The sequence below is a fragment of the Gracilinanus agilis genome, chromosome 5, assembly GCF_016433145.1.
Source record: "Gracilinanus agilis isolate LMUSP501 chromosome 5, AgileGrace, whole genome shotgun sequence".
NCBI classification, from domain to species: Eukaryota; Metazoa; Chordata; class Mammalia; order Didelphimorphia; family Didelphidae; genus Gracilinanus; species Gracilinanus agilis.
In genome coordinates this window covers 58,951,207-58,974,045 of record NC_058134.1, presented here as the reverse complement: position 1 = coordinate 58,974,045, position 22,839 = coordinate 58,951,207, and the positions used below count along the sequence as shown (strand labels likewise).

Sequence of the window (22,839 nt, the reverse complement as noted above, 5' to 3'; positions counted from 1 at the left end):
CAAGGTTACATCACTAATAACTGGCAGAGGCAGAACTTAAACTCAGACTTCTTGACTTTAGTGGAATGTGTTGCACCATGCTGCTGTCTAAAATTTAGATAGAGCAGCGAGAGGGAGGCCATTTCAGGATGGGGAAGAGAATAAGCAAAAGTGGAGGAGCAAATAAAAATGATATATTTGAGGACAGTTAGGAGATTACTTGGAAGTCCTTGACCCAACTGTGGCTTCCTCCAACCACCTAGGTGGAATTTTTCCTGGAATGTGATTAGCCATCCTAATACTCTCCTCCACTGGTCTGAGTAATTGAGAGGTAACTGTACTTATGCAGTGGACTAAAAGGTCATTATTAGTCAGGTTCTCTTGGTGTATATAACTCCCAGGACAGAAATGAGAACCTTGGGATGTTTAAAAATGTACTAAATGATATCATGGCATCGCATGCCAAGGTAATTATATTATTTCCCTTGCCAAGCACAGCCCCACTCCAGGAAGGAAAGAGACACACAGAAATCAACACTAGAGAGGTTAAACAGTAGGGATGCTACATGCAGAGTTCTTTACTTGGGATCCATGAACCCCCAAAGGGTCTGTGGATAGATTTTTCAAGCATCTGTGAATTTGTATGGAAAAGAAAAATGACTTCTTTATTTCAACAGAGCTAAATTCCTTTATAGTCTTAAGTATATCACTTTAGGTATTTAAAAACATTCTTCGAAGGGTTCCATAAATTTCACCAGACTTCCAGAGGGATCCAGGACACCCAATAAAGGTTCTGAGCCCCTCCCCTAGATCTAATTGAAGTAAGCTTTGAAAAAGATCAGGGTTAGTTTTCTCCAAAACAAAACTATGATCTCGGCTTTCAGTTCAAATGGGAATGAAAGGCAAAGGAATGTTTCTGGTAAAGATTCTTAAATTTGGCAAATGCTGGATATAATACACTTGATGCTAATTTACCTTCAAGCAAATGTTAGTAATGAATTCATAGAATATTACTTTTATTTTTTAACTGCCTATTAGTATGCTAAGCCTTTGATGAGGTTTTTCCTCTTTGCTTATGCTTTATATGGGCAGTTCTTAAATTGTGGAGTGGTGCTACTTTTTAATAAGATCAGTGACTAAGGGAGGAAGACGAACAGGTTAGTGAGACTCCATTTCTAGCCCCATTGCTGGGTAACATTATCCATGAGAAACAATCTTTTTATTTGTGTTTATTTATTTAAATTTAAAAAAATCTCTATAGTATTCATTCTTGTAAGTGAGCAGTCCCATAAAACCAAAACTCCAAATCATATAACAAAATAAACAATTGAAAAATCATATATTTTCATCTGCATTTCTACTCCAACAGTTCTTTCTCTAGAGGTGGATAGCATTCTTTTTCATAAGTCCCTCAGAATCGTCCTGGATCATTGTATTGCTGTTAGTAGCAAAGTCTATCATATTTGATCGAGAAATAATATTTTTAGACAATTGGGTGGAGCAGCGAATAGAGCATTGGGCCTGGAGTCTGGAAGAACTGAATTTATATTCAGTCTCATATGCTTACTACCCGTGGGCTAGTTATTTAACTTCTGCCTTTCTCAGCATCCTCATCTGTAAAATGGGGATAATAATAGCACCTCCCTTTTCCCCAGGTTGTTGGGAGGATCAAACGAGTTAATATTTCTAAAGTGTTTAGCAGAATGGCTAGCATATTAGGTGCTAAATAAATGCCCTTTCCTTCTCTTTCTTTCCTCAAAATCTTTAGTGCCAGTTCTGATCTCCACCCCTCCATTTCTAACTGCTAGACATTTTGACCAGACTATCCTTTTGGTACCTCAAGAATGGTTACATTCAAGCCAACTCCTAAGCATCTCCTCAAAACTTGCTCCAACCTCAAAACTCTTCCTATTATTATGAGCCTCTTTGACTCTTCATTTTACTTTTCCTCCCAGCCAGGCAGCTGGGGGCACAATAATGTAGAGCACTGGACTTGGGGTCAGGAAGACCCATGTTCTAATCACAACTCAGACACATGTTAGCTGTGTGACTGTGGTCAAATCACTTAATGCCTTTTTGCCTCAGTTTCTTCATCTGTAAAATTGGGATTCCTAAGGTTGTTAGAAAGGATCACATAAAGAAATAATTGTAAAGTGCTTTGTGTAGTCCCTGGCACATAGCAAATGCTTTAAAAATGTTATTATTAATCATAATAATCAGAATTCACTGATGCTGCCTTCATAATATCTCCTATATCCTTTCCTTCTGCTCCACTTAGGGTACTATCTTTCTCCTAGACTAGATGAAAACATCTTATCTTGGGTCCCTATCTCCAGTCTCTCCCTCACACAGCTGCCAAAAGAACGTTTCTAATGTTCAAATAGTATAAAGTAATGACCTTCCTCAAAAACATTCAATGATTCCCTACTGCCAATTGGATACAAATACCAACTCCTTAGTCTAGTACACATGGTATTCTATAATCTAGCTTCACCTCACCTCTCTGATCAGATTTTACATTATTCTCCTTTCTATACTCTGTTATGACTACTTCCCCACTTCATCCTGTTCCCACACATTTGCAGAAGCTGTCGTCCATGACAGAAATACTTGACCTCCACCTGTGGACATTCTTTCCTTCACTCAAGGTCCAGTTCAACTGCCACCTATTCCATAAAAGTTTCTCTGATTCCTCTGGTTGAATGGGACCTTTCCCCTTTAAGTTTTCCTAGAGTTCTGCAGCTTTTAGATTTCTCCTTTGCCCCAAGTACATTCTATCTACCTTCATAAATATGTCTCATTCAATGATGAACTCTCTAATGGTGGCTGCTGAATTGTTTTTAACCTTTGAAAGTCCAGCTCTTAGTGTGATGCCTTGTACATAGCTGTCACTTAAATGTTTACTGGCTAGAAACTGCAGGTGGCAATGTTAGAGAAAGAGGAGCAATGGCAACCAGCATCCCTCCACCCTGGATCCCAGAGTAGATAGCCGAGAAGGTTTGAGCTGGAAGAGATCCTACAGAGTTCCTAATTGAAAGCCCACCTTTTACAGGTAAAAGAACTTAAAGCCCAACAAGGATAAAGGATCTGCTCATATCGACATATCCAGTTAACTGTAAACCAAATCCTAGAGGAGACCAGATTTTGTGATTCCCAGTAGAGTGCTCTTTCCATCCTACCATGTATTTTCTACCACACAGTTGGATTGGGTTCATGGGTTGGGATACAGTTCCCAATCGGGCACAGACAAGAGACATCACAAATGATCCACGCAATGTTTGCCCAGCATTGGCCAAAGAGTAAATCTTTTATAACAAAGATGAAATGTTATGGAAATTAACATAAAACACCACAATAAGCTAAACTCGACATGAAAGCTGCTCTCCAAGTCTAATGGACCAAACAAGTCGACAAAAGGACCAGAGCTCAGATTTTGCTGAACCTGAAAGGATCTGTGTTATTTTGCCATTTTTCACATAGGGAGTTCAAAAGCCTAAAATCTATCACTCTTGTTGAAGCTGACAATCAATGACAATTGTTTAAATAAAACTCCCTTTAACAGCTATAACAGATAAAAGTATTTAGAGAAGTGTATATTTGCTCAACTGCCTCTACTAGACTAAACACTATAAGTTCAAACCAGATCTCTAAAAAGAATTCATGTTATAATCTTCCCAGGCATCTTCAAGAAAAGGAAAACAATTCTCAAACTCAGAGTCACACAATACAGCCATGCAGTTATTTCGGACGAGACCAGCATGCTTCCTTCCCTGTTCTCTTAAAGTCTGTCCTGCCAATGACCTTAAGATAATGTAGATGAAAACGTTCAAGTCCTGTTTGAAACATATATTTTTTCCAGAGGGAAAGAAACCAGACTGGTTCAAAGGCTAAACCAACTGGGGAAAATAAACATTAAAAAATTCTTAAGTCCAGTTCCTTTAACTTGAATTGACAGTTTCCTTTGGCTAGAGGTAGCAATGGTTGGCTGATCCCTACTGCCTTTAAACTACAAAGCAATGCTATTTTACATTCCAGGGAGAAATGCTATACGAATACAAACTATATTATTTTATTATTATCACTCTTATATGTTTTTCTCTGTAATTATCCTTTTTGATGTCAAAATATCTATTAAGATTTTCAGACTTTAAAACATTCTTTTCAGGTTCTGAAAAAGATGACCACTAGATTTAAAACGTAAATACATATATTGTTTAAAAACTCATTTACTGAAAAGTCAAAATCAACAAACATTTTCATATATAAGTAGGAACAGAAGAAAAGATTATGTAGATATATATGTATATGTATATATTGTTTGTTTATTGTGTGTATATATTAGAGTCTCTATTTTTTAAAGCTTTATTTTTAAAAGACTATATCAAACCTGGTTCCAGCCAGTTTTGGTCAGCTTAGCTGAGGACCTGAGGGTGGCTTTACTTAGGATCTCACGGCTAATCCAGGGATGGTTTCAGGATGCCAGGAGTCAATTCCACCAGAACAGGTGATCCAAGGTATCCAGGTAGGGAGAGAAAGTTTGCAATGCTGTCTACCAGATCACAAACCACTTCCCTACTCGGTGCTGCTCTGCAGGTCTGATGTGCTCTGCTGTAAGCCTTCACCGCTCTCAGGATCCCAGGGGATCTGGATACAACTCCCCTAGCTCTGAGATCTCCCAGGGTCAGCAACAGTTTTGTGCCAACCACCATGGAGTCCTTGTCAGGCACAAGCCACTTCCTTCTTCCCCTACATTCCATTCAGAATGTCCATGACCTCTAGCTAAGGCTTTTCCTAGCCTGCTTACACACCTACTTTTAAACTTATGCCTCTTACAGTTCTGAACTTCATACTATTCTCAGTATTGTGTTTAATTTAATTTTTAAAAAAACCCTTATCTTCTGGCTTACTAATCAATACTAAGTATCTGTTGTAAGGCAGAAGAGGGTAAGGGTTTATGGGATTGTGACTTGCCCAGTCACACAGCTAGGAAGTATCTGAGGCTGAAATTTCACCCAGATCCTCACTCTATCCTTTGTGCTACCTAGCTGCCCTTTATTCCCAGTATTTTTAAAAAGAAGTTTCCTTAATACACTTCTCTTAATTTTTTTTTTTGAATCATTATTACAAACTTTAATTCTGAGGCAGCTGATGACACAATGATAGAGGGCTGGACCTGAAGGCAGAAAGACTATGAATCCAAGTCCTTCTTAGCTCTGTGATCCTGGGTGAGTCACTTAGCCTCTGTTCACTTCAGTTTTCTCAGCTGTCAAGTGGAGATAATAATAGTATCTATCTTTCAGAGCTGTTGTAGTAAATATGATAATATTCATCAAAAAAAAATACTTGGCACAGAGCCTGACACATAGTAGGAACTGTATAAATTCCCCTCCTTTTCTTTCCCAGCTACTCACTCTCTCCTAGCTTTCTCCCCTCAACTCTCTCTTATAACAGATGAGTACGATCAAGCAGAAGAGATTCACCAACTGGCCATGTTTGAGAATGTGCATTTCACTGTGTACTAGAGGACATTCCATCTCTACCAACAGGTGAGCCGTCCTTCATCGTCAGGACTTTGAAATCATGACTGGTCATTCGCACTGATCAGAGTTCTTAAGTCTATCAGAATTTCCCTCCTTCACAAAGCTCTTGTTATTAAAGAAATTGTTCTCTTGGTTTTGTTCATTACGTATCAGTTCCTATAACTTCACAAGTTTTTCTGAACTGATACCCAATGCAAGGGAAGGGGAAGGAATAAGTATTTATTAAGCTCTTACTTTGTCTTGGGCACCGTGCTAGGTACTTTACAAATATGAACTCATTCAATCCTTACAACAGTCTTTTGGGATAGGTGCTATTATTGCCCTCATTTTACAGGTGAGGAAACTGAGGGAGGCCAAGGCTCAGTGACTTGCCTAGGATCATACTGGCCCTGTCATGAAACTTCTCATTCTATAAATAGAATAATATCATCTAATTTAATAAACCTGATTGAGTAGCATATGCCAGGCACCATGTCATGGCCCTAGTAAGTGTCTGAGTCTGGATTTCAACAATTTCCCACCTTCTGGCTCAGTACTCTATCCATTGGTTGATAGAGCCAGGTGGGAGGCAGAGCCTATAGACAAGGGAGGGAATGGATTTTTAATGATGATACCACTAATTTGGTGGGTGCGAGTATAAATGTTGCCAAATATTGTCATGTATTGACCATGTTTCCCCAGGAATTGCTACTTCTGAACAGCAGAATGGGCATAGTTCAGAGATTCCAGAAGCTCTGAGTTCTAGTTCCTGTCACTCTCTATGCGACCTTGAGAAAAGTCCCCAATCTCTTTCAGATTCAGCTCCTTCCTCTATAACAAGGTTGGGTTAGAATGGATGATCTCTATGATCTTTCCATTGTTTTGGTTCTATAACTTTTCATTGGCTTCACAGTCTAACTTGTCATCTATTTGAATTCTGAGCAAATATATTTGCAACCATCTTTGTGGCTGGGAATATCTAGTAAGACAAGAGTGCTGTGACTCGAATCTTCTTCATGGACAAGATCTGAATGTGTCTCATGAAGGGTTATAATTAGTCCAATAACTATTTCATTCAAAAACTATCAAGGACAGTGACATTATACACCTTGAAATGGAGCAAAAAGCAGACAAAAGACCAGCCTGCCCACTCTTGATGGCTCAGAGTCACATACTTACTGTCCAATATCCTGGCCTCAATCTGTTCTAATCCCTGAGGGACTAAAGAAGGTATTCCACAGGTCAAATATAGCCATGGCAACTTGTGTCTGTTTGTCCGTGTCTCTGTCTGTGTCTCTGTCTGTGTCTCCCTCCTCCGTCTCCCTCCTCCCTCTCCCTCTCCCTCTCCCTCTCCCTCTCCCTCTTCTCTTCTCTTCTCTTCTCTTCTCTTCTCTTCTCTCTTTCTCCCCACACAGAAGACACATACAAATATATGGTTATATATTATATAATATGTAATTATACATTTTTATTTTTGAAAGGATTCTTTTTAAACAATGAGTGTTTAAATATCTCTTCGCTCAGTCACCAATCTGATAACTTGGCCACAGGATAATAGAACTAGAGTTTGTGTTTGGTCATTTCAGATGTATTTGACTCTTTGTGACTCCATTTGGCAAAGATACTGGAGCAGTTTGTCATTTCCTTCTTCAGCTCATTTTACAGATGAAAAAACAAAGGCAAACAGGGTTAAGTGACTTGCCCAGGGTGACACAGCTAGTAAGTGTCTGATGGTGGATTTGTACCCAGGTTCTCCTGTCTCCAGGTCTAACTGACTTATCACTTTCTTCAAAACCACTAATGACCAAAGGATTGGAGTTTCCCAGGAGCATTTGACCATTCTCATGCTGGGAAGGCTCTTCTAAATAGCTATCAAATTTTCAGGACTATGATTGAAGCTCATTCTGATCTTAGCCAAAGTACACAACAGCTGATCACCATCACTGATGAAATTTAATGCTCTTCAAATACTAAGGGTTCAATTAAGCCTCTTCTCAAACTTCTCTTTACTAGGGAAACAATTTTTAAAGGGCCTATTTTCTGGATCTTCAATCACTTATTATATATCTTCAAATTCTCCATATTACATATCAATTGCTTCCATGTAGTCATATAAAAAGAAAGCATTTAAAAAGATCCTTATCTTATGTCTTGAATTGATACTAAATGTTCTTTCCAAAGCAGAAGAGTGGTAAGGGCTAGGCGAATAGGGTTAAGTGGTTTAACTAGGGTCACACAGAGAGGAAGTGTCAGAGGCCAAATTAGAACCCAGCACTTCTTGTCTCCAAGACTCATTTTCTATCCTTTGAACCACCTAGCTGCTCCAAGAAAGCATTTTTTAAACTGTTCTGACTTTAAAAATATGCATTGATTAGCCCCACATTCCCCAAAACCTCTTCTTTCCACTTTGTAAAGTTTAATTAAATTTCATTTTGGATTTTCTTCCTAATACTACATAAACTCAATCTAAATTAGTCCTATCCTGATGCCCCGTGGTGGGTGTCTAGGAGGTAACTCTGGGTGCTGCTATTTTTGTTGTTCAGTCATTTCAGTCATGTCTGACTCTTCATGACCCCATTTGGGGTTTTCTTAGCAAAGATACTAGAGTGGTTTGCCATTTCCTTCTCTAGCTCAGTTTACAGATGTGGAAATTGAGGCAAGTCAGGTTAATTTGCCCCTGGTAATAAAGCTAGTAAGTGTCTGAGGCTAGATTTGAATTCAGATCTTTCTGACTTCAGATATGGTGCTCCATCTACTGTACTGTTAGCTGCCAAAGCTGGTTATCTGTAGGCTAAGCCAATAATCACCAACCCCAGATAAGTTTAATTTAAAAAATATATATATTTTAAAGCTTTGACTACTGGAGGAAACTCTCTGTGGTTTGAGAAGGTTCCTAAGGGCATAGAGGATCATAGTTATGAGAGTGGTCAAGAAGTGATGAATATTTCAGTCAGAGTGAACCAGGAGGGCAGAAATAGAAAATATCCCTTGGACTTTTTTACCCCCTTTTGTTCCTCCAGTGTCAGTGCCAGAGCAGTAGAAAAGGGTGCTATGAATTACTTATTAGACAATCTATCAACAGTAATTTAATGGTTAGTACTCTCAATGTGCAATCCTTGTCTAGTGACCAAACGATTAATGAGCTGTCCAAGGAATGGGATCACCCACACAGAGAGCCTTGTTATAAACAAACTAGAAAACAAAGAGAGTTGCAGTTACGTGGAAGAATGGCTCACAGCCCTAACCTCCTGAAGCGAAGACCTTTTTCTAGAGCAGATCAAGTCATCATAACTGTATTTATATAGAGTTTTAAAGTTTGTCAAATATTTCATATTTCACAAATGCTATCTCCTTTGGTCCTCAATATAATCCAGCGAGAGAGGTGCTATTATTATCTCCAGTTTACAGATGAAGAAACTAAGGCTGAGAGGTTAAGCGACCTGGTCACATACTGGACTGAGGTGTACATAAGACACTACTACATCTGTTGTTTTTTTTGGTTTAATATTAGTATGTGATGCAGCAGAACAAAATGTCACTTTACAAGCTCTCCTCAAACAAGCTTCGTGCCCCTTAGTGGATCATAATCTCTCTGGGCCTCAGGTTTCTTATTTGTAAAATAAGAATGTTGAATCCAGTGATCCCTATCCCTAGATAATAGAATATCTCTAATATTATGATCTAACCTATACTCAATACTATTATCTAAATGTATAATATTATGATCCAATTTATATGCTGAAATCACATAAGATCTGATAGAACAATGGAGAGAACTTTGCTTAATATCCTTCTGAATGTTAATCTCAAGCAAGGCATAAATAAGAATCATACGTTCAGTTGATGGTTCACCAGGACCTGCTAGGCAGCTAGATAGCACATTAGATAGAGTGCTGGGATTTGAGTCAAGAAGGCTAGAGTTCAAATCCAGCCTCACATGCTCATATGCTGTGTGATCCTGGGAAAACCATTAACTCACTTTCTGCCTCCGTTTTCTTATCTGTAAAATGGAAATAATAGAAGCAATCTTCTCCCAGGGCTGTTGTGAGGATAGAATGAGATAATACTTGTAAAGCACTTTGTAAACCTTAAAATGCTACATAAATGCTTATTCATTATTATTACTCTGGAAGATGTCTTATGTAGAGTCCAAATAGAAAGTTTTCTTAATATTTTAGAGTTCTCCAAATGCTTCTATTCACAGAACAAGTATTAATTAGTTAATCCTCAAAGTGTAAAGAATTCTTAGTAATTATCCAAATGAAAACTTCAAAGTTATTGTTATTGGGAAAAAAAAACAACAAAGTAGATGGAAAATGTTCATTGCCAAGATTATAACATTCAACTGAATTGAATCATTTTGTCTGTCTTTAATTCTTTAATAATTCCCTAGATTTGTAATGTAATAGGATCAGAGATTTTGACCTGAAGGGACCTCAGAGGTGATCTAGCTCAATCCCTTTATAAATTAGGAAACTGAGTTGTTCAATGAGGTCATCAATTTATTCAAGGTCACAGGAATGCAAAAGATCACAAGGGGGCTTTGAACCAAGGTCCTCTGACTTCAGAGTCACTGCTGTTAGATGTAGGTAGCCAAGGCCCTCCAGTGATGCAGATCACAATTGGTTTGCATCCCTTTGCCCATTATAACTCTTGTCCATGTCCATCAAATCTGCTGGCAGCTTTCCATTGAATATCCTGACATTGTGAGGAGATGAATGAAATCTGTAGGCTGAAAGTCCATACTATAGTCCATACTACAAATCACTTCCTTTCTAGCCATCCATCCCTCTGATGATAGCATGGTCATTGGCAATAGGCAGCCTACTTAAATCTACCATTGCCCTTTGGGTGATTTGTAACATTAAATGTTTGGGAAAAAAATGGGATATTCTGTAACACGTAGCCACAAAGGTATACTTCCATTAGGAAAGAATTGATTTCTACTTTTAAAATTTTTTTTAAAAAAACACTAGGTATTCCTATCTCAACCGGGGTAGAAGGAGAGAGGCAACTCCTTGGTCTTATCTCACTGATTGGCTTCGGGCCTTTGACCAGATATTCTGCTTCTGATGTGATCAACATATTTCCTTTCCTTATCCTGGTCCTGAGTAATAATAATTTTAATGCCAAACTTATTGCAGACATCCAATCAACGTAGCCCATTACATCTGAAAAATCCCGAATTCAAGAGATCTAGCAGCCTTGGCTTTCCTAGTAGCTAAAATTACAAAGTGTATGCTATCATGCCTAGCAACACGGGTCTTTGGTTCAGAAAAAAAAACCTTTGGGTCATTGAAATCATTAAACAATTTTTCAAATGTAATATTTCCTGCTCTGTTAGTCAGTTTGGGGGCCAGTTCATTTTCTATTCATGGTGTCCATCCAAGATAGATGTATTATAGACCAGTCTGTCTAACAGCATATCACAGTCTGAAAAATACATGTTCCTCATCCACTTGCTTTTTCCTGTGTCTATAATTAAGCCAAGTTCTTTTGAGTGATTATAGATCTAATTTGGGAGGCTCTGTGATGTTCTGAGGCTTGACACAATTAGCACAATGTCATTGGCAAATGGGAACATCTAGGGGACCTCATCATTTATATAAAATCTTTCTTATTTGTACTCTGCCCCGGACATTCTCCATAGTAAACACGTTTAATGAGCATGTCTCCTTGCTTAATACACCACTTACAATTGATAATCAGAGGGTTATGAAGAAAGAAATTTCTTTTGGTACAATTGTTTAAGGAAATTTGCATTATTGTCCCATGTGAATCAGAAATATTTTCTTGAGGGAGTGCCTTTTAAAAATATTTTAACAATTTATTTTTTCATTGAAGGAAAATAGACCTCTTTCCTTCCTATTCCTCTTCTCTCAGTTGAAAAAAAAAAGAAAAGCAAAATCTTTGCAATAATATTCATAGTAGAGCAAAGTACTGACCATGTTCAAAAAATACATGTCTCAAGCTATACCTTTGAGTTAAAAAAGTTCTAAGAGGAAAAAATATCTATTATTTAATGATCCTGTTACCTGAGTTTCAGTCCTCATTTTGAAAATTGTTAGCTTTGCTGATATACTAATATTCATTAGTATGAATACATGGGAAGAGCCAAGTTAATGACCTTTTAATATCCTCTTATATACATTCAATATGTATGAGGTATAAATGTGGAACTGAATGCAAATTTTTTTTCTATATGTACAAAGGGACAGATGAAATAATCTTTATGACAGAGAGAGCGAGAGAGCGAGAGAGCGAGAGAGAGCGAGAGAGAGTGAGAGAGAGCGAGAGAGAGCGAGAGAGCGAGAGAGAGCGAGAGAGAGCGAGAGAGAGCGAGAGAGAGCGAGAGAGAGCGAGAGAGAGTGAGAGAGAGCGAGAGAGAGCGAGAAAGAAATGAAAAGCATATTTCAAAACCAGAGTTCTCACTTTAACTGCTATACTTTTGTTAAGGAGAAAGGACGCACTAATGTTCTTCAAAAAAATAGTTATTCTCATTGATGTGTTCTCTTCAGCTCATATACATTAGATGATGAATTTAGGATATGTATTTTCTCATTGGTTTTAGCTTCACTTTAACAGACATTTTAGGCTGAAATTTTTTGAAAGTCTAAAATTCAAGAGAGTTTTAGGTCTTTTTTGAAAAGTTGGATTAGTCATTTGTTTTGATAATAAGATAGATAGGAGGCTTACAACTTGTATATTTATCCTTTTCCCATGCCATTAGCACCCATATTCTTGGGAAAATCTTTCATAGAGAACACCTCCAATACCAGTGTAGAGATGGTTGAATATGGATGGTCAATGTAGAGATGGAGACATTAGAGACTGTTGAATCCAGAAAACTGCAAATTTTGAGAATTGGTAGGAAACTTAGGAATCTTCTAGCCTTTGGTCAGCAAAACTTAGCCTCCCCCCCCCCCCCCCCCCTCCCCATCCAGCCTGCCACCTGTTTTTTCCTATGACCCAGGGGAAAAATTAAAAAGATTAAAAAGAAAAAAAAACTATTAAAATGTAAAACCGGGGGCAGCTAGTTAGTTCAGTGGAATGAGAGTCACATCTAGAGACAGGAGTTCCTGGGTTCAAATCTGACCTCAGACTCTTCTTAGCTGTATGATCCTGGGCACTAAATCACTTAATTCCCATTGCCTAGTCCTTACCACTCCATTGGTCTTGGAGCCAACACACAGTATTGATTGTAAGATGGAAGTTAAGAGTTTTTTAAAAAATGTAAAAAACATTCTTAGCTTGTAGACCACACACAACAAGAAAGCAGGCTGAATTTGGCCTGTGAACCATATTTAGCCAATCTCTTATTTAGTCCAATGCAATATCCAAAAGAAATCCTCACCCTAACATACCAGACCAGTAGTTGCTCAGCCCTTGCTTAGAGACTTGCAAGAATAGGAAGCTGTCACCTCTTTGAGAAAAACCATTCTACTTTTGGACAGCTCTTATTGTTAGGAAATTTTTTTCTGACATTGAGCATGGGTTTGCCTCTTTGGGATTTCTTCCTTTTCAATATTTACCAACTGTAAACATTGAGAAATCTCGGATGCTGATGGTATGATGTGAGGGAAGAATGAAGGAACCCAAGGAAATAAGAAAAGAAGGGCTACATTTATACTATGAGGAGTTGCTGAAGCAAGAGATGATGCAGAAGAGCTTCAGAATCTTATCTATCAAAAACTGAAATTACATCCAACAGATTTAACAAAATCATAGATTATGTACTAGAAGCCTCAAGTGGAAAAAAATATTCCTTTTTATCCTCAAGATGTCTGTTTTAAAATCTGTTTTCAAGAATTATATGGAATTTATTTTTACAACACATTATTCTACAATTTATTCATTATTAAGGAAAATAAAAATTTGCCTGTCCTGTTAATGTCTTTCTCTCCATCAATTCCCTATGACGACTGGGGTATTGGGTTGCCATGGATGAAGGGATCTGCTTCTGTTACAGACAGATCCCAGGAGTCCCTCATCAAGTATTCTTCTTATACTTCTGCCACCAACATGCTATTGTCCCTGAGAACTGGCTCTTATGTCTTAAGGGAGGCTCTCACCCCAATCACTTAACAGTCTGTTGGAACTTGAATTGGATTTTTTGGCCAGCCATCCCTGCCGTTAGCCTCTGAGGAGCTGAGCAGCCTGTCTGGCTGCAAAAGGACCTTTCATCTTACCCAGTACAGAAAGAGAATGATGGTGTGTGGTATTCCCTTGGCACCTCTTTTCTTTAAGCCACATTTTCCAAGAACCTGCATGTTTAGGTAAATGCAAAGTACAGGGTTCATTCAGAATCTTTTGGTTTTTCACAAGGCTAGAAGACCTTTCAGCTGCTTACTGTTCCGCCTGTCCAGAGCTGTAAGTGCTAGGGGAGGAGGAAGTGAGAGATCACATGTTTTTAGCTGTCTGCAGCTGTATCACCGCGGCCTCAGTTCACAGTTGTTCAAGGAAAAAGAAAAAAAAGAACTTGAGTTGTAAGAGACAAAATGGCCCCTTGCCTATACCATTTATGGTTCTAAAGTGCCCAGAAAATTGGATGGTATCAAAAGTTGTTAAGTGGGACCTAATATAACATCCACTGGGCTTAAGTACCAACAATGGCTCTTCTATATCGACTTGATTATTTATTTTTTAAAAGTGTGTATTGGCTCCGAGGCAGAAAACTTGTTAGAGCTAGGCAATGGAGGTTAGATGATTTGCCCAGGGTCATACAGATAGGAAGTATCTGAGGCCACTTTTGAACCCAAGACTTCCCATTTCTAAGTCTGCCCCTCCATCCACTGAGCCACCTAGCTAACCCCTCCTAAAGAGATTTAGTTTCAAATCTTGTGCCATGGCATAATATTCATGGAAATACTGAATTCCCATTATGCATGTGTTGTTGAGCTAGGCACTGTGGGAAATAAAGATGGAATGCTTGTCCTCTGGGAGCTTAGAACTTAGTTATGCTGTAGCAAAGTATATAGAAATTGAGATTTAATACATAACGCCCATTCAAAAAGTTTTAAAACCCTGTTGTCTGAATTCTGAACACAAAAGAAACAGAATCTAGTCAGGGTTAGCATGGGCAGGGATATAGGTATTTAAGGGGGATCACTCTCTTTTATTTTTCCATACCAGTCTATAATTTCATCTCTGTGGGTATCCTTTGGTGAGGAAGCTCCCTCTTCCAATCGGATGTGCATATGCACTAAGATTTTGTCTTAGGGAGTTATCTGTGGCATTGCAAAAGGGATTCCCTGAGGGTCACACGACCTATCTGTTCCAGAAGCAGGATTTGACTCTACATCTTCCTGACTTTGAAACCAGATCTCTAATAATTAAATATTATTGAGCATTAATTGCAGCAGCAAAAAAAGAAGTCTGAGATGCTCATATTTAAAGATATCTCCAGGAGGTAGCTGGGTAGCTCAGTGGATTGGGAGTCAGGTCTAGAGATGGCTCTCTTTATTATTTTTTGGAGGGTTTTTTCAACTTTTATTAATAAGAAAGGTAATACTTCCTTTGGGTGGCCAATTTAAAAGAAATTTGTCACCTATTTACTTCTCCTTTCATTTATGTTTTTCAATGTTGACTCTAAAAAAAAAAAAACCAAAACAATTTTTAAAAAAAGTAGTAATCAAAAGCAAGTTATCTCTTGCTTTTAGGGCAAAAGAAGAAGGAGCGGGAAAGGTATAGAGTAACTAAGATAAAATTCATTATATATAAAAATATATCACTCAAATTCAGAATAATAACTTAATAACTCTTTGTTATCTCACATATACCTGGGATTAGAATAGAGATATATCCTGATCCTTCCACAAGAGGTAGAATTTCAGGATCTGGTACAACTTCAGATCTGGCCTCAGACACTTCCTAGCTATGTGACCCTGGGCAAGTCACTTAATTCCCATTGCCTGGCCCTTACCACTCTTCTGCCTTGGAACCAATACATAATACTGATTCTAAGACGGAATATAAGAGATTTACTTATTTATTTTTTAAAAGGCATCTCCAGACCAAATGTTCATGCAGTTATTTGTGCTCAACTTGTGGAAGAGTCTTCTAAATTCATATTGCTTGATCAGCCACATTGTATATTGACTCTGACATAATAATATCATTTTGGTCCTTTTGAGTATAAAGTACAACAACCACTAAGCATTAGTTGTACATGAGGCATTTTTTGTGCCAGGCAGTGGGGTACCAGGATTTGGTACCTGCTCTCATGACCCTTAAAGTTCCTGCTCTCAAGACCCTTAAAAAGTCAGTTTTTAGAAAAGTAAAAAGATACAATCATGATATTACAATTAATTGTATAGAATTGGATAGTTTTCAAAGAATTTTCACTTATAATCCCTCTCAATCCTTAGACCAACTCTGTAAAATAGGTGGGCCAGCCAATGCTATTTTTATGTTTCACATACAAACCAAAGACTCAGAGAACTTTGATAATTTGTCTAAGATCCCACAGTAAGTAAAAGACAGTGCCAGGACCAGGAGCCAAGTCTTCTAGGGCTCTTATTGAAGGTAGTTGAAGTATGGCTCACAAATGAGGTTGGTTATGAAGGCCAGGTAGAAGGATTGGCAAATTCCAGAATGGGGAGGGGGCAGAGCAAGCAAAGATAGGGACAGCAGCACAGAACACTGTGCATCTATAGAGTGGCAAGTAGAATAGTTTTGTTGGAAGGGGTAAGATTAGGTTCTAGATCGACATATAAAATAGCTCTCTATATAATATCGATCTATATAATATGGCCCCCATTGGAAAAGGTCAGATTATAAAGGACTTTGAAGGCCAAGGTAAGGAGTTGGGGCTTTATCATGTAGGCAATGAGGAGGCATTGAAGGATTTTGAGTAGGAAGGTGTTGTATGCCAAGCGGTATTTTAGGAAGATCAATTTGGCAGCAGTGTGTAGGATTGATTCAAGTAAGGAAATCATTTAGAAGACCTCACAGGGTTGTTATAAGAATCAAGTGATATAACTTTGCAAACAATAATACAGTACTCTATAATTGTCAGCTATTATTATCTCTAATAACTCAGTTATGAAGTTATGAGGGTCTTTAGGATTGTGGTAATAGATGTGGATAAGAAAAGATGGATGGAGTATATATTATGAGTTTGATTTTAGGTATGTTGAGACTGGGAATTGGTTGGCTGGCCAGATGGAAGTATTAGGTAAACAGAGCCGCCATTCTAGAGTTTGGGGAAAGTGATAAGAGACAGAGATGGATATTTGTGAATGGTCTGCATAGAGCTGGTAATTGGTGGTACCATTAAAGCAACTAAAAACAAACAATACATCCCTAATAAGTGCAGAACATTGAGATAAGGGTTGGAGAACATACAAAAAATAATGAGATACAGTGCCCAATTTTGAGGCTCTTGTAACATTTAATAAAACTTTAATTGCATGAGAATAATATGAAGTGCCATGAGAAAAAGAAATTCAGCTGGAGGAAATCTGAGAGTCTTACATTTGAGTTGTACCTAGAAAGATGGATAGAATATCAATAGGTAGAGAAGGAGGGATGGCATTAAAATGTACAAAAAGACATAGAGGCAGAGTAGCATTAAATAAAGTTTTAAAAATGGGATAGAGTCATAGATTGAATTGAATACAAAGCCACGGTGTGTTTTGCAATACTTAGTAGACAATAGGGATCTACTAAGAGAATCTATACAGTGGTATGATGTCATCATTGATGTACATCCCAGACAGAAATCTGACAGCAATGTGTAAAATTAGATGTTGTGGTAGTTTTTCTGTCCGAGGCTATGAGGACCTGAACTAGCATTGTGGTAGTAAGGAGAGAACAGATGGGAGAGCTGCTGAGGGAGCTGAATTTATAGGACTTGGAAATGGAAAATGTGTGGGAAGGAGAGCAACGAGTCAAAGATGACTGATTTCTGAGGAGTACCAGTTTCAGAGATGGAGAAGTCAGGGGTAAGCTAGAGTAAAGATGAGTTTGGTTTTAGCTATGTTGAGACTGGGGGAGTCTTTGGATGGCCAGATGGAAGTATCAGGTAAACAGCACCACACTCTGAAGTCTTGGAAAAGTGATCAGAAATAGAGATGGATATCTGTGAATGGCCTGTAGAGTACTGATAATTGAGAAGGAATGAATGACATCAGCAAGAGAGAGGGTGTAGAGAGACATTAGAAGAAGTTCTACAGCTAGAGCCTTGCGAAATAGCGAGGTTAAGATTTAGAAGGATGATGAAAAACTGAAGAAACACAAAGAAGAAGCTGTTAGAGAGGCAGCAGAAGCATAATGGAAATGGGATCTTATGGAAACAAAGAAGATGAGGACTGTGGAAAGGCCAGAGAGTTAGTGATTAAGAAATAAAAAATCACTAGTGATTTTTGAGGAAGCAGTTTCTGTAGAGCAGTTGGGATGAAAGCCAGATTGAAAAAGAGAGTGGGAGGAGAAGAAATTGATTCATTGAGTATAGACCACATGTTGGAAAAGTTTGGCAGTGAAAGGGAGAATAAACATAAAATGGTAATGGAAGGAAAGGAATGAGTAGAAAGAAATTTGAAATGCAAGAAAAGTAGGAGATAATTAATAGAAGGAAGTTCTAAGAAGAACAGGAAGGGAGGAGATCAGAAATACAAGTGGAAAGAAATGTAGTGCAAAAGAGAAGGACCATGTCTTCACAGATAGAAGGGAAGGAAAAGAAGTTGGGTAAAGATATGAGACTAAAGGAAAAGGGGTTTATACATTGAAACAAGTAAATAGTAATATTGAGAGAAAAGATAAGGAGGGATCAGAAAGCTTCGGCTCTACCATTCTCTACCATTATAAACCAATCCATCTCGGGTAGATCCAAAAGGTGTTTTCTTTACTTCAACACTCCATTCAGCAGTTGCTAAATTAAATAAAGGCAGTTGCTTAAGCTTTTAGCCTTCACTTTATAGTCTTATAAGAGCAGAGAAAAGTATGTCTTTAGCTAATGCTATCAAATGATGTCATTTAGAATTTATAGAGAGTGATAGTGTCAGTCCAAGGAGTTCTTGGACACTTTGAAATTCTGCATTTGTTAATTACTAGGTCCTTATAGGCAGAGGGAAAAAATGGACCTAGGCAGCAGGAGAGTGAGTAATATTTATTCACAGTCCTTTTTTTCAATCTAAATATTTTGATCTTTGATAATAGTCAAATGTCCAGAAGGAGAATAGTGCAAATTTCCCAATGAACTTTACAAAATAAGCAAATTGAAAGGTAGCATTAAAACCAACATTGGAAAAATCATTTTTAACTTAAATGTTTTCAAAAGCTGGATGTCTGAAGGGTATATATCAATATGTTAAGATTTTCTTGATTTAAAAATTCAGATGTTAACTATCCCAGTAGAATGTAGGTCCCTTGAAAACAGGATCTGTCTCACTTTAACATTTTTATCCCTAGCATCCTGCACAGGGAATGACACATAGTAGGCACTTAAAGGTTTGTTATTGATGAAGTATGCTGTATGTGAAAGGCACTGCTCTAGGTATAGATATATCATCCAGCATAAGTAATAACTCACATTTATGTAATGTATTTGTTGTTATTTAGTCGGGTCAGATTCTTTGTGGCCCCATTGGACCATACCATGCCAGGCCTTCTATGCTCCACTATCTCTTAAAGTCTTTCCAAGTTCACATTCATTGTTTCCATGACACTACCTATCCATCTCATCCTTTGCTATTCCCCTTTGCCTTCAATCTTCCCTGACATCAGAATTTTTCCCAGGGATCCCAGTCTTCTCATTATGTGGCCAAAGTATTTAAGCTTCAGCTTCAATATTTGATCTTCCGGTGAATACTCTGAATTAATTTCTTTGAGGATTGACTTCTTTGATCTCCAAGGGACTCTCGAAAGTCTTCTCCAGCACCACAATCATGTAAAACATAAAGCTATGCCAAGTTCCTACCTTTCAGCATTTCTGAAGTAGATAACAACAAATGGACCTTGCCCCCAGTGACATTTTTATGTTGAGTTCTTCCATGCCCTTAATGGTAACAAGGTTAACTTGCTATTTACTTTAATTCCTAGAAATACTGTAGAGAGCATTAAGATTTACAATGTAGCCTATTTATACACTCACTAAGACCTTTAAGGATGGCTAAAATCTGTTCCTGGTCATCCATTGACTTTCTAGATATGCTCATTATAAAAAACAAAACAAAACAAAACTCTGGAAAGTCAAAGGAATTTTAAAGTTTAGAAGAGCTGGACCACATAGGATGAATGGGACTCCAAAAGATATTTAAATATCTAAACTGTTTTTCTGTCAAAATCAATCAATATTTTTAAAGTATTTACTATGTACCAAGTACTCTCAATAAATCATGATGATATATTGGCATAGGAGGAGATAAAAAGACAGGACAGATAACTCCCCATTTAAAAAAAAGTTGTTTGCTTTCTTTCCTTAAGGAAATATCTATTACTAAAATATATGTGTATCTATGTACATCTATGTGTACACACATAAGATACATATATATGTTAATGAAATAGCATCACATAGATTCTTTGGATTCCAAATTTGCTTCCAAATTAGTTTCCCAAATTTGTAGTTTTCTCATGAGATCTTGTCTTTTCTGTGACTATTTGTACTCAGAAATGTGTGTGTCATTTAAGAATTAAGTGACTCTGGGAGCTAAAATGATCTTTTTTGGAGACCAAATCCTGATTATGATCTATTCTGATGCAACTCGCCATCGTGATCCTAAGGTTTAAGATACTGACCTAGTTTTGGCAAGTGAAGTGGATGCACTTAATCTATTTCCATTAGACATTAGCAACAGTTTTTTAGTGGCATTATGTTTGCTCTAAATTCTCTTCCATTTTCCTCTTCCTCTCAATTATCTATACAGCTTTTTTTTCCTTCTTGTCTGCATGGCAAACAGAATTCTAATGACTTCTTTTAGGATCAACACTTTTATCAACAGTGCATTCCAAAGAATAAAAATTAAAAAGTCAAAAGCAGCTGCGTCACTCATTCCTGAGTGCAAATGGAGTCACAGAAGAGACAAGAAATTCCGATGAGACAGCTCCAGATTTGGAGACCAGATCTATGTGATACTGTTTTGTTAAGTAATGTGATATGAATCTAAGATGGTGTTTTTGTTCATTTTAATATGTGGAAATTAAATGAATAAATCATCTACAAATGGAAAATCTTATCTCTAGGAAATTAAATGAAGTATAATTTCTCCTGACACCTCTCTGCAAGTTGGTAGAAAACAGAGAAGCGGTTAGAATACTTAAGAATACAGACTATGTATGTTACATGCATCAATTATATTGGAATAGCACCGCCTACTGCAAAAAGCAGATAGACGATCAGTCTCTTCTCTCCATGTTTTCTTTACTTGGGCTAAAGCTGGGGATGTTTGAAACCTTTAACTTGGGAGTAGCTAATGAGTTCTTGGAAGACTGAAGCCACACCTTGCTTTATCAGCATTCCCTGTCACCATACCTTCCTACTCCCACTGTTTATGAGTTGTCTAGCAGTCAGAGATAGTGTTAGACCTGGCATTGCCTTCTCAGCCAATTGAAGTGAGAACATTGTTTTGATGTACAAAAATATAGCTTTTGAGAAGTCAAGGTCTTCTGGTAGTTGCTCTGTAAACTACTATGGCAGCTGTGCTAGAGGTCATGAATATTACATAAGGACTGTCCATGCATTCAAGCCAATAGTGCGAAGAAGCCAGATTCCCATAGCAACACACATAGATTTACTTATCCCTGAGAGATGCGTCCGCTCAGCAGTAAGGGCTATAACGTTACCCATATTTCTCAACAAGATGATTGCAGTATTTGATCCCTTTCCTTTCAAATCTGTGCCTGCCCCCAAAAATGAATAAATTAATCCCAACCAACCAACCAGTGATCAATCCCAATGAAGCCTATCTACTCAGAAGTTACCTAAGATCCAAAAAAACCAGAGCAACTTAAAACTTGTTGGATAAGCTGGCAAACCAATTGTCTAGGAAAAGGAACCATCTCAACTCATCGATTTGAAATCTAAATACATACTCTGGTGAATCAAGTCCTTGATCTCAGCATGAGCCAGTTCTAAAATATGCTCCTCCCTTCTCTCCATCCCCCTCTTTTTTTTTTTATAAAGGAATTAAATGAAGGGAAGCAAACACTAACTAGTATAAGGACTTGTAGTGTGCACATGTCCATTATTATCTTACCCAAATTCACAATTACTATTTCTCTCAGCCAGTTCTAGTTCAAATTCTAGTACTTAATGTAAAATATTTCCTTGCTAAATGAAACACAGAAGAAAACACTACTGCAAACACTCATGGAGGAAATGACTGGAGCCCAAAGAAATTTACAAATGATAACTTATTTTAAATGGATAAATGGTTTGCTAGGATAACTTTTTGTGGTTCTCAAAGCAAAATAATTTTCTTAGAAAGAAGGCCATTTTCCTTCTCAGAGACACAAAGTTCCTCTATAACAAGGTGCCCCCAATAAATGGATAGAACATGTGAACAAACAAGAAAATAACCTCTCCACTCCCATCATGCCACACTGTTTTTTAAACCGTGTACAGCAAGTGCTCAATAAATGTTCTCTCTCTCTAAGCCAATTTCACTGATATAGCAAGGGATAAGAACGAGCAGCTTTTCTGACTCTTTGTTCAAGCCAGACAGTCTGACAGAATTTGCAAAAGGTCGAAAATGAGCTTTCTGAGAAACATCCACAGGTGGCCACTGTGGACACCAGAGGCTAGCTTGAAAAGGCACGATGCGAAAACATGCTTCACCTTGGCTTTTTCCAGCTGGGCCTGGGCCTGTCTCTCCGCCTCTCTCCGCACTGCTTCCCTGTCTTCCTCCAGAGAGACATCTGAATCAGATGGACGGCTAGTGTAGGAGTCTGCCGAACCCTGAAAAAAACCATCAATGTTGAAAGAGATTAGAAAGAGATACCTTGCATGGGGTAGGGGGTTGAGGGGGGAGGAAGAAGAGTCAGCATTTGCTTTTCATTTAGAATGTGAGAAAGACCTATTTTAGAACTGTAAATAGGCTGTAGAATTATTATTCCCCCTCCCCCCTTCCCAGGGATGATGGTGACAACATGAAGATCATGGAGCAGGACAGGTGTTCCAGTTAGGCCACATCTCCTGTAAAATCCTGACATCTAATTAGTCAGCTTTTTGGTGCCAGGAGCAAGTTTCTGTATGGGGTAAACCAGGTGAGAGCTGCAGTGCAGGGCTGAAGGACAGAGGGGTTTCAAGGATGGCTCCAGGAAAATAACACACATAAACAAAGATAATTCAGCATAAGCAAGGAGAAACTAACTCCCCTCTCCCCTCTCCCCTCTCCCCTCT

General features: G+C 38.0%; 1 protein-coding gene across 5 annotated transcripts in view; it reads right to left on the bottom strand.

Annotated features, from left to right (window-relative positions):
• CACNB2 (calcium voltage-gated channel auxiliary subunit beta 2) overlaps positions 1 to 22,839 on the bottom strand; it is a 422,711-nt gene that overhangs the window by 96,745 nt on the left and 303,127 nt on the right. For all 5 annotated transcript variants that reach the window (XM_044678376.1, XM_044678379.1, XM_044678378.1 and 2 more), the window contains one exon: positions 22,276 to 22,395. In XM_044678376.1, coding sequence (XP_044534311.1) covers positions 22,276 to 22,395 — 120 coding nt within the window. The remainder of the gene's footprint in view (positions 1 to 22,275; positions 22,396 to 22,839) is intronic.